A 13,444-nucleotide genomic window follows, 5' to 3' on the forward strand; every position below is an offset into this window, starting at 1 on the left:
CCTAATTTGTTTTCAGTATTTATAGAGAGAGGATTTGGACTCGGGCTTTTCTTTAATGTTGAGTAAACTACAATTTTAGTCCTTGTTATTTGTAAAAATTTGCTAATTTCGTCCCTGTATTTTTTAAATTGCATTTTTCATATATATGGTTAATAATTCAATTTATTTTCATGTGTTCTGCCGTTTATTTATTTATTTATTTTTCATATTTAAAAGTAAGAACTTGCATGTTAGTAGTTTAATAAGTTTAATGGAACTTACAGCTTATTTGATCATCTATAGAATTGTTTGGTGATGGCTTAATGATATAGAAAATGATTTATTGAGAAAGCTTTATGCAGAAAGTCAAGTTTCTTTCAATATATCGAGACATATTTCGATTTTAATGTCTTGTTTTATTATTTATCTATGTTGATATAATACGGTTTTGTATGATTTTGAGAAAAAGATAGTGTTTTTATATTTGAATAAAATTTTAAAAAAAAAAGTATATTGATATTAGTCCAAATTAACTATTTAAAAGTTATTATATTGTGTAATTTCTTTAATTCAAATTTGTTATTATAATTAAATTTTACGTAACGAAGTAATTTAATTTAGGTTTAATAATACAATTATTTATAAATATAATAATTAAATATTTTGTTAGTTATCAATAATTATCCTAATTATATTTTAGATTTTTTATATTTAAAACGAAATTTTTATCTTGTAATTTATTATGTTTATATGTAGTTAGTTACACGAATTCATACATTGAGCTTTAACAAGTTATACTTATGCACAATTTATTTGTAATCTTGAATTTTAAATAATATGCATCAATGAACATCTCTTATTGGTTGAAAAAATAATAAAAAAACATCTCTCATTGGCATTCATTTTGTAAAAGTTCTCCAAGTTTACACTTTTTCTTTTATCTTCTTTATTTTTAACCAGTTTTGGAAAATCTATTGGGGTTTGAAATCAGCCAAAAACCCAAAAATTCTCATTTTTTTATATTGAAAAATTTGTTAGAGATGCTCTTAGGCTAAAGACAAAAACAACATTGGATTTCAAATAAGAGATGGAAATTGTAATTTCAAAAACATAAAAACAAAGGTCATAATTTTTAATAAACTACAACAACTAAAATTGTAGTTTACTGTTAACGTGTTTATCCAATCAGGGACTCGAGACGTTATGTATATTGACGGGTCAAATTGCTTCGGGACGGTTACAGTTGTCATAAATATGAGACGTAGGACAAACTTTGATATTGTAGCCATATAACTGTACAATAAAGCAAAATGTCAAACAAAAATAAAGTATTGATGTAATATGGTATTATAAAACTCAAAACTCATGGAATATTGGATCATATTGTAATTGAACGTCTGTATCTGTTTGTTTTATGTAGTTCTAAAAAAATGTATGCATTTAATAATAAGTTATAAAGTTGAATTATAAAAAGATTTAGAAAACATTGACAACTAAGCACTTATTTGGTAAGTGTTTACCGGATAAATTTTCTCATCGGATGAACATGAGAAGTGCCAAGGATCTTACCGGGTAAGAGCGACGAGAATGATGAAGAGTCTTACTCGGTAAGTGAGGATGACGACTCTTACCCAGGTAAACGCTTACCCAGTAAATTGTTGTATTCTATATGTTTTGATGTACTAAAATCTTATGCATCAAAATAAATTATATTGTCGACTCCTATCGATAAACGCTTATTGGGTAAACGGCCCCTAACTATCCAAGCGCTCCCTTTGTACACCTTCATCTTCAAATTCCAATCCCACCACCCAACCACTTTCTCTCCTTTCCATTTGCTTTTGCAACACCAAAACCTCAAAGAAAACCCTAAATCACAAATCAACAAAGGTTTATGAAAATCAAATCATACATGTTATAAAAGGAATATATTTGATGAACTACATCCATTTGATATGGTTTCAAAATAGTAACATCCGAACCTTAAGCTTTAAGTTTCGGATGTAACTCGTTCATCGGATTCTCTTGTATAAATTGTGAAGTAAACTCTTTTGTCTTTAAGAATTAACCGTCTGACCAAGGAAATTCAAAAGACTTTCTTATTGGTCACTTAAAGCCTAAAGATTCAAGTGTCCACAATTTGTACCAAGTATTCTTATATTTGATGAAGCATCTTCATAATATTTTGTTGGGACTGAATTTCAGTATTAAATTGTATTCGTCTTGAAAGTTTACTATTATCTATAATTGTATAGATATCGTGTTTGACTTTGTATGTGTTGTTTGAATTTGACTAGAAGGGTTCCTAGTTTGACCCTATATATAGTTTTGTCTTTAGTGTAATTGGTAGGAGAGCTTCATTGTAAACAATACGTATATTTGAGAGTAATATAGAAGTGTTGACTTGTTGACTTTTCCTCTCAATGTGTTCTTGAAGATTAACTGATTCTGCCATGGATTCCATGAAGATTATAGAAGATTGATCATATTGTGGACTCACATATTTCTATAGTTGGAAATATGATATATAACTTATATTTCGGAATAGTAAAAGATATAGTTTTTACTTGTAGAAGTTTTGTAACTATGTGTAATGATCCAAAAACAAAATGCCTTCTACAAATCACAGACTAGCTGAAATGTGGTAAAGATCGTCATCAAAGCGGATTGATTTAATTGTCATCTACTAAAAAAGAAGATCAATAAAAGATAAAATCAACTAGTAGTCTGATAAATACTACTACTAGCAAGCGAATTTTTGGAGTACAAATTTGTGCAACAAGTTTGACTCACAAACTATCTGACATCTATCTTGGTATGAGAACATGCAAAACATGTCAACCAAAGTAAGTTTCAAAAAAACTATTTTATTAGTGTCATACTTCTTTTATTGTTCTTTCGGCATACAAAAAGATGAGATATATTAACAAGTGTCTACATCAACCTCAAAGGTAAAAATGAAGAATACAAACATGAAAATGAATCAAAAAATCAAATGAAGACATACGTTAAAGTTGGACAGTAGCATTTAATGCAATAGTGGCTATAAAATGTCACAATTGCCATTCATTGTTACTCACCCGTTTTGAAGAAACTTATTTGTGATAGTTTCTTAGGCAAAATCGACGTTAACATCTGAAGAACTTCCCTAGTCATTCGGATCTGAAAGAGTACTTCCTTTCTCCACTTTTTCAGTGTTACCAAATTTGTCAATTGTTACAAAATTTAGCAACTTTTTTAATTATATGTAAATAGAATGAAGCTAATAGTAATTGTTCTAATGTATGTATAGTTTTAGTTTTAAAAAGTTACTAAAATATGTAGCAATAGACATTTTCTTGAAAAATAATGTTAGACGAAACGTAATATCAAATTTAAAAAGGTTTGGATCGAAGGCATATGCTGGTATGCGAAGGTCACAGATTTAGTTCAAGCCTGCCTTGGAGTAAGCAAGCGGCCCTTTCGTGACTCAAACTATCAGTACGCTTTTCGGCTCACAACGATCAAACAGGCGGATGCTCTATATGAACTTGCAATGCTGACCCTTCGCCTTCAGTTAAAAGTACATCAAAATCTCAAACATTGTGAAATATATAACGATTAATAATATGTAATTTACTTAATACAATATATTAATATAATAAACATATAAAAGAAAAGAATGGATGCAAAATAAATTATTAAATAATTATAAGGTTATAAAATGTAAATTTAAAAAAAATAGTTATAATATTTAAAATACAAAAAAATAAAGAGAAAAAAGAGAGTATAAAAGTTAATTACAAAATTGGTCCTATTTTTTTATTAACCAGGATATCCAACCTGTTATGCGAACCGATTAATCTTAGGATAATCATCTGTTTTATGGGTAGCCTGGGGTTATCGTATTTGAGCCTCCGTGGTCACAAGGAGATTTTTATTCTTCATTGGATTTGAACCTGAAACTTCAGGTACTTTGACCTTTAGAATCCAAGCTCAAACCAATCAGATATCATATTTGGTTAAACTTTTAATTTGGGTAATAGACAAAAGAACACGAACAAATGACAAAAGTACCCCTTATTTCACTCTCTACAACATCTCATACGTAGGTGGCATTTTCCTGTTACAATCTCTCGTAGAGACACTGATCAACACCATGACACCATCGTTAAAGATTTCCTTTGGATCCATGATAAATTCCACATGCATTGCTCCGATCTGAACGCTTACAGCACAAATCGAAGAATTCGAAAATGGAGATCAGCGATTTTGATTCAATATGATTCAGGTTGATAGAAATCTAGTTCTAAAATATGTGCTTGTAAGATATTCTGATTAGATTTGAGAAAATTGTGCATGTTTTTGATTTAATAATGATATGAATCGAGGAACGTAGCCGACATTTCTGTCTTAATCATGATTCATGTCTGTGATATGATAGGAAAGAAAGTAGAGATATCTACGTTTGTTTGAATTGATGTACATAGTTTGAGATAAGGATGGCGTCTTCGATATCTTCCATAAGCGAGGACCTTGGAGAGCTTGACGGACGGATTACTGACGTATTTCGAGCTCTCTCGTAAGCATTTTCTCTTTTCTTAATTTGATTTTGGTCAAAATATCTGGAGAATTGTCGATTTTTGCTTGAATGTAGGTATGCATTTAGATGCACACGGTCATGAACTTATCCGGTTGAGCTGTAAGCTTAAAACAGAATGTTAAGGACACATAACCAAGGACGTTTATTAAATATTTCAAGAATACATTAAGATCCTAATGTAATGAACAGTCCTAGAGACCATTTGTGGTGTTTCGTAGAATGTTATTGATCCTTCTTCTTGGAAAGTACTTTGTCTAGGTGCATACCAGGGGTCTATACACCTGTGTGGCATATCAGAGTCAAAAAGGTTGGGTGTGACGATATGCTGTAGTAAGTATTGGACGTCAGAGTTTCACAAGTTAATTCTTGTTCACCAAATCGAAGTTTAAAATGTGCTGTATAGACTATATATTAGCTTAAAACCAATAGATTGATACGTTCCCCATAAAAAATTGCAGTTTTTTTGGATTAGAATGTGCCATAAGAATTACAATATCTTTTCTTCGTGGAAGTGATGGTAATTATGTAAATAATGTATTTAGGATTATGTGATTCGATTTGTTTCCTTTCATGTATATGATAGGTTTCCTTTGTAAGCTCTTTGTAACTGTTATCAGTTTTCGGTGAATAGAATGGAGAGGGCAAGGGATTACAGCCTCTTACAGGAAGATTCTAAGTTATATATGTTATTTTCCCTTTAATTAATTGCGGTTCATTTTGGTCAAAAAGATTAGCTGCTACTCCACTACTGTTTGTATTAATTCGCTTGAGGAGTCAAAACGCTACAATTGTTGTGGGACAAGAGTATTGGTATAGGATGATTGTGCTCATGCTGGTTACTAATTCCCAAAATAAGGTACACTGAAGTAGTTTTCAGACTAACAATTGAAACTGTTTGAACTAGTTCTTTTTGCCCAACTCATATACCTGTTAAGGCTTTTGAACAGAATGGCTATTGGTTTGAGACTCCATGTTGATATGGGTGTTGATGTATTTTCTTTGCAGCTGCTTTCTTTCAAGAACAATTAAAATAGCTTGATTCCTCTAATCAATGCATAAAGCTATATTGATATAAGTATGTAAGACAACACCAACCATGAAAGTTGTGTTTCCTGAAATGTAAGCACTAAGAAAGACAAACTTAGGAACCATATGATGGTCAAGTTGACCACCAAAGTCAAACGGTTATCTATTTGTATTTTATAGTGGAGTGACTAACTATTCAAAATCTAATTTTGAGCAGAAATGGATTTCAAAAGCTGGAGAAGATCAAAGACTCAGGTAGGCAGAGTAGGCAGTTGGAGGAGCTTACCGATAAGATGCGTGAATGCAAGAGGTAACTCAGATCATGTATTGATTTAAAAGCATTACTACAGCTATGTGAAAATGAAAGATTCTTGCTGGTTCTTGTGGTGGTTCTTTGATAGGTTAATCTCAAGTACAATGTTTATTACTACAGGCTTATTAAAGAGTTCGAGAGAGAAGTTAAAGATTTAGACTATACAAGCATTCCTCATGCTAGCAGGATGCTGAATGAGAGAAAGCAATCAATGGTATAGTATCGTGTTCGTTTCTATCGTGCCCTCTCCTATTGCGGATATAGGAAAGTCGTTACTTTTATGTTATTTGTATCCAGGTCAAGGAGTTGAATTCTTATGTTGAACTGAAAAAGAAGTAAGTTTTTCAGACTTCCAACTCTCTCTCTTTAGCTCATCAAATCTCATATATTTAGTATCATGTGATATATCTCTTCATCATCATCTTGATTTAGTATTTATTTTCAGTTATCTGTTTGACAAGCAATTTTTCTCTAATGCATCTTTGATTCATTTATTCGTTTGTTGGATGATCTAGATATGCAAGCAACATTGAAAGAAAAAGAGTTGGGCATATTGAGGGGACTGAAGAAGTATCTGCAGAAGATAATGGCTTGCTAGCCTCATGTAAGTATACAATGCAACATCTTTGTAACTTTGAAATTGGGATTTTCCAGCAATATTTGATATTTTCCTACACCAAACAAAGTTCATTTAGAATTTTACAGACTACTTTCTATGTGTTCATTAATGGAGCAAATATACATTTGTAGCTATGACAAACCAGGAACTAGTGGGCCATGGTAATCAAATGATGGATGAGACCGATCAAGCCATAGAACGATCGAAGAAGGTTGGTATCTTATGGCAACTTCACCTCCTTTCCTGCAGCCACAATGAAAACTGGAGAACAAAGGCTAGCACCACCAGTCACATTTTAGGGTGTACATAATGAAATTACTAGATTTAGATAACAAATGCACAAGAAATACTGAAATTTAACAAAAGGATAATTAGGAATAAGAGGGGATTATGAATTTCTGATCAGAAAATAACAGCTTCTTAGAAAATCCAAGGAGACATTGTGATTGGATACATGTATAGAAATTGACTTTTGTATCTTGACATCTAGAAAAATTTTGTTCTTCGACTTGGAAGGGTTAAGCATCATTTTGAGTTGAAACCACTCACTACAAGGAAATAGGTTTATAGGTCGCCAAAATTGTGTACAAATCGCTTCATAAGACTTGGGTTTGTAGGACCGAACACAATTATGCATCCTATGCTCTTAACAAGTTTTTAGGACATTGTTCAAAGAAAGTGTTTTGTTAACTTTTTCTATGAACAATTGTTTTTATAAGACACTTTTTTCAGATAATGCCATATAAAAAAAATTAATATGACAAACATCTTATAAACTTATTGTAACACACACTTAGACATTTTTGGCGCCTATAAACTCGATTTCTAAGGACCTATGTTCTCCATCCAATCCATGGAAAGTTTTATATGTTAAAACTTTGACCTGGACAACTGAGCTATAATAGAAGGAATTCATATTCTTAATTTCATCAGTTACACAAAAACTTTCAACTTGATGTATGCTTAATTTAGCATTGTTTAACAGGTTGTCCACGACACAGTAAATGTCGGAAGTCAGACCGCAGCAACACTCAAAGGACAGGTGTGTTATCGGACATGACTGATGCACGTTAACTCCTTCCATTTTCTTCATCACGTAGACTAATCGTTATCAGTTTCTGGTGATTGAATTATTTCCAGACAGAACAAATGAACAGAATCATCGATGATCTTGATTCGATCCATTTTTCAATCAAGAAGGCTTCCAGATTGGTGAAGGAACTTGGCAAGCAGGTCTGTCTCTAATTTACTCATAACCCCATTTCTTAAAATTCCATCTTTTTACATTTTGTTGCTCATTTGGACTTCTTACACAGATTGCAACCGATCGCTGTATTATGTCCATGCTCTTTCTTATTGTGATTGGTGTCATAGCGATCATTATTGTGAAGGTACGTTTGAGCTATAACAAATATTATATAAACTTGAGAATGGCTCAACCGGTAAGACCTCATGTTTGCTCCCAATAAGGTAACGGTTGAAGTTCCTTCACTAAGATTTATCTTGCTGTTAAATGTCACTTATGTTATATGTATAATATATAGGAGAAGGATCGTGTATGAGAAGAAAAGTTATGATGAGAAGCGTGATAAAATATCTGAATCTTTGGTCACTTTTAATTCCATGTCCACCTATGAATTGTATTTTAGAAAGAAATTTATCTGGTGCATCTCAGTGCACCTTATTAGTGTTGACATTCAATTATGATTGATCCATGGGTGAAGACCAACTTCCCTTTTTATCGAACTCAACCTTACACACACACACACACACACACACACACACACACATATATATATATATATATATATATATATATAGGGTTGGGGTCCGGTGAGAATGAAAGTCATGGTGAGAAGAGATCTTCACCCTTGATCGATCCTAATTGAAGAATGTGTGAGTTTATTTGTTACATTTGCCGTATATAAAATTATATACTTATAAAAACACTAAAGCAACACTAATGAGATATAACAGATCAATTCTCTTCTAAAACGCAATTCATGAGATGAGGGTGAGATTAAAGTGATCAAGGGTCCAAATCATTTTTACACTTCTTACCTCTTATTCTCACCTAATATTTCGTGTGTATATATATATATATCAATAAAAAAAATTAAATTTTAAAGTTTGAATTTTAATGAGGCCTAGTGAACAATGATGAAAGGGGCATTTTGGGAAGAAAAAATACACTTATCAAGGGTATTCTAGTAAATTGAATTCATTTGTAACCCCAAACAATTAATGGGGAGTTACAAACATTCAAATCCCAAAAAATATGCATTCATATTATTTTATTTTATTTTACTATTGATCTTTCATGTTCATTCTTGTATGAATTCCTAAATCGCATAAGAAACACGATAGTAACAATTTTCAGTATTGATCAATTTGAACACAAATGAACCGTGAACACAAATGAACCGTGAACACAATTTGAACAAAAATGAACAACCGTGAACACAATTTGAACACAAATGAACCGTGAACACAATTTGAACACAAATGAACCGTGAACACGATATGAACACAAATGAACACGATATGTGCAATTTTTGGCCCATATATTCACATACACGTCCCACAAAATTAAGGTAGCATCTGTTAATTTGTGTTCATCTGTTAATTTGTTCAAATTGTGTTCACGGTTTATTTGTGTTCAAATTGATCAATACCGAAAATCGTTACTACCGTGTTTCTTATGCGATTTAGGAATTCATACAAGAATGAACATGGAAGATCAATAGTAAAAAAAAATTAATAATATGAATGTATATTTTTTTGGGATTTGATTGTTTGTAACCCCCCATTAATTGTTTGGAGGTTACAAATAAATTCAATTTACTAGAATACCCTTGTAAGGGTAAAATGAACAAGACATAAACCTATAAAAATAATGGAATTTGATTGATTGAGAGGGTTTTCAAAGTTAATACAAAAATGATGATTAACATTTGATCTTCCCCCTCTTTCTCTCTCTCTATATATATGTAAAGTGTAAATTTGTGACAGTCACCTGCCTTACCACCAATCACAAAATATCACCTTTTGTCTTGCAATAATGGTTTCAACTAATCTTATCCTTCTATTCATTATCGTAGATATGTCTTTGTTTTGGTTATACAGTTAAATATCTATGGCAAATTGCATATGCCTTTGTTTTGGTTCCTATTTTAAAGATGCTGTTTTTTAGATGTTTTGTAGTAGAAATTGAAAATGAAAATTTTGAAAGTACGTTTATTTCTGATGCAATATCTAATATGTGTGTCATGATCTCTAAATTTCAGGTCATGCATCCAGAAAACCAAGATATACAGGACCTTCCTGGGCTAGCCCCTCCTGCTACTAGTCGAAAACTCCTCTGGTTTCATACCATGTAAATTTGATCTCCATATATTGGTTCATTTCTCGTTACCACACTATTTATTCCCAATCCTGAGTATGGAAACCCTATCAAGTTATATAAGTGAATTTGTACCAATATTCGTTACAAACACTAGTGGCATACCACATTGGTGTTGTGATCGTCTTTGGATGTTGTATGTAATGTTCTTGTGCAACAGTTTGCATTTCCACATTCTTTGTTTGTGTATCAAATAACCTGTCAAATTATGTAAAGAGTAAACTACAAACTTGGTCCTTATGGTTTGTCAAAAATAATACTTTTCGTCACTATAGTTTTGAGATTTCAAGATGACCACCGTGTTCTGTAAAAATGTCCGGATTTGGTCTCTTCCTCTGAAGGTTGTTAAAAATTCCGTTAAGTGAGGACATTTTTGTCCTTTTATCTATTTTTGTCTTTTATCGAATCAAAGTTTGATTTGATCATTGTGGTTTTTGTTTGGGTAAAAGACAAAGAATTGATAAGAGAACAAAAATGCCCCTCATTTTTTAATTGTCGTTAGAGAGATGGACTAAATCCGGATGTTTTGTAAACCATAATAACTATCTTGTAATTTGAAAACCCTCGTCTTTTTACGAGTCCAGAAGGCCTCCTCACAGGGATCCTGAATAGGCTTCTTCTCGCTTAGCAAGTTGCTCGCCTTCCAGGGACATAGGGGATTTCCTACACGGATCAGGAGCCCAACTAACGCGTGAAACACTCTGCTTGAGGAGGATAAAAAAGTGTTGCTTTTGACAAACCACAAGAACCATATTTGTAGTTTATTCTTATGTAAATTACCATTTTACCCCTATATTTTGAAAATCCACATAAATCAAAATAAATTATCCAAATCATTGAAGAAGCACTTGGAGGCGATGCAAAATTCAGTCACTAGATGCTCAAAACCCCATACAAATTCCCACATAAGCAACAACGGATTTCGAATAAATTCAAGAAATACAATAACCAAAAGAAAACAAATCAAAAAAATAAAGCTTTTACAAAACTAATAACTCTGTATTTTAGTTTGTTTGTTAAAACGTTCTAACTACTTCATTATGAGATTGGTTGTTTTCCATTCCAATCGATTCGATTTATTACCATTTGTTAACGAGAATATCATAGATCTAAAATTTTTCCTTTTGGAAAATATAGGAGCGAAACAATCAACCTACTAATATTGGAATACCCTAAGATTCTTCATGGAGATTTCATAAATATTCCTTCCAAAATCGGAAACAATTGGAATAGTTTTTGAAATTGGATGCAATTACTAATCAAAGTTCTTTGTGTTTGCACCCTTCTTTAAAACTCCCAAAAAATGGACAAATTCCTTTTCATAGAAACACATACAAGATTCGGCACTACAAAAAGGATAATGCTAGCCCCACTATGTAAATAAGTGTTTTTGTTGTTGTGGAATAAGAAGTCTTCGTATCTTAATGCATATATTTACTTTATTCGGAGTTACTAAAGCGGGATCCACTTTTTGGGGAATATGAGTTGATTATGACTTTATTTACCTTCCACGTAACTTTAACCATGAATAATGTCAAATGGAGATCGAAAACAAGAAACCGAGAGGAGAGCACAAACTTGCAGTTTCAAGGAGGGCGTAGCAGCAACGAAAGAGGAGGAAGATAGAGTAACAAGAAGAGACAGGACGGTTTTTTTTTCGTACGATGACACCATTAGACCATACGAGTGAACGCTATAGGGGATTTTCATAACATAATGATAGGTTAGTTGATTTGTTGCTATTTTTCGACATCACTAGTTCAACTTTTCTTCTTGCCGTTTTCCTTCATTTTGTCACCAGCATGTAAGAAAAGGGAACTCGAAAAGTGAGAATTGGTTATTCACTAAAAGCGGGAGGCAAACTCACAAGATCTCAATTTAAACCATCTCAGTCATTTCTGACTTCTGTTATACTTTTGGTTTTATAACATTTTAGGGCACCCCTCAAAATTTAGCGGGTATATCTTTAAGACCCATATTGTTTTTTTTTTATTCTTCATTACAACGAGACTATTGGGTAGTAGCTCATGCACCCCTGCCCTATTAATAGGTTCATCCCCTATAGCAAGGTTTGATAGTCGGTGAGACTAGAAGGTTGATCGAGTAGCAAGGGTAAGGCTCGACATCAAGCAACAAGGGCAGTGTTAAGGTGTCGAGCAACGAGGAAGGTAGGAGCTCTTGAGAGAAAGGGTATGGTTAGAATAACAAAAACAAAATGGTAAAATTGCCGAACAAGTCAGGGTGTAAAAAACACCTTCACATAATTGAATGGATCATTTCCAATAGTTTTTATGCAAAATAGAAAAATAGAAGTCAAAATCACCAAAAAAGTCATATTCAGGGGTGTTTGTGATTGCTTATTTAAAACAACTTATACTTTTCTACAAAAACACTTATCAACTTATTATAAGTCAGAAAGGTATAACTTCTTCAAAAAATCCTTGTCACCGGTTTGACATCGACATAAACTGTTTATCCAAACACTCAAAAGTGCTTATTATCGGTGTCACATCGGAATAAGTCAATAAGTTATTTTTATAAACAATCTCAAACACCCTCCTAACTTCAACAATTTCTTTATTTTAAAATTTTTATCGTTATTTATAAAGTAAATTATAGACTTGGTCCCTATGATATGTTGATTTTATAGATTTGGTCCCTAGACTTAATTTATAACATGAAATACCTGGTGGTACACACTTTTCTACTATTTGGTCCTTACACCTAACTGCAGTTAATATTCTCCATTAAATTTGAGCATCAACAACTCTGATTCGCGCCTCCAGCTTCATCATCTGTTTTTCCAACCTCTCGGTTTCTCCTACTCTCAAGGCAGCGATTCATAGTCCAAGATGGTGTGATTTACAGGACTTAAATGCTCATCGCTCCTCTCATAGCTATCTGTTGAATCTCCGATTTCCCCATCTATATCCTTGTCTTTTCAAGGAAGATTCCATCTCTTGAGGTAAGGCTTTATCGATTCGAGTGAGATGCTTTGTTTTGTTGTGATAAGTATGATCAATTTGTAGGTAATGTTCGATTGATTCAATGTTGTATGTGAAAATATTCAATTGATTCAACGACCGAGATATGCATATCTTTTGTGTGGGTTCGTTTTGAAGATTGTTTAGGGAAGTTCTGTTTTATATGCTTTTTGTTTTGTATTCTCTTAGCTATATTCCGAATGTCCATTGAATCGATAGAGCGGCTTGGGAAGAATTATGATTGCTCTCTCGTTTTCTGTATGTTCATCGTGTAGTTGTATGTCAATGATTATACAGAAGGAGGGCGACATTTGGGCTGTTTAGAGTTTCTGTTTGTTGATTTTCATGTTGGTCTGTCTCATATTTGGTAAATCGCCATTATCTTAAATATCCTTTAAAATGGTGGAAGATAAATGAATAGAAGATCAAGCCTTAGAATTGAGTTCATCAAAATCAATAGAAAGGTAATAGTTAGATGATGCTACCATTGTAGAAAAAAATTCAAAATCAAGGAAATGTTGCCATTGTTCTTGATGCC

The 13,444-nt window shown here is 32.6% G+C and overlaps 1 protein-coding gene across 1 annotated transcript; it reads left to right on the forward strand.

The window, feature by feature from the left end:
• Nucleotides 1-4,460: 4,460 nt before the first annotated feature.
• On the forward strand, nt 4,461-9,899 carry LOC112521784 (novel plant SNARE 11-like). Its single transcript, XM_025130779.1, has 10 exons — nt 4,461-4,540; nt 5,805-5,897; nt 6,021-6,114; nt 6,198-6,235; nt 6,416-6,504; nt 6,651-6,730; nt 7,505-7,561; nt 7,660-7,752; nt 7,836-7,910; nt 9,807-9,899. Exons 1-10 carry the CDS (start codon nt 4,461-4,463, stop codon nt 9,897-9,899), a joined length of 792 nt encoding a protein of 263 aa, XP_024986547.1.
• Nucleotides 9,900-13,444: the final 3,545 nt, after the last annotated feature.

Source organism: Cynara cardunculus, assembly GCF_001531365.2.
Source record: "Cynara cardunculus var. scolymus isolate 2C chromosome LG 11, CcrdV1, whole genome shotgun sequence".
NCBI classification, from domain to species: domain Eukaryota; kingdom Viridiplantae; phylum Streptophyta; class Magnoliopsida; order Asterales; family Asteraceae; genus Cynara; species Cynara cardunculus.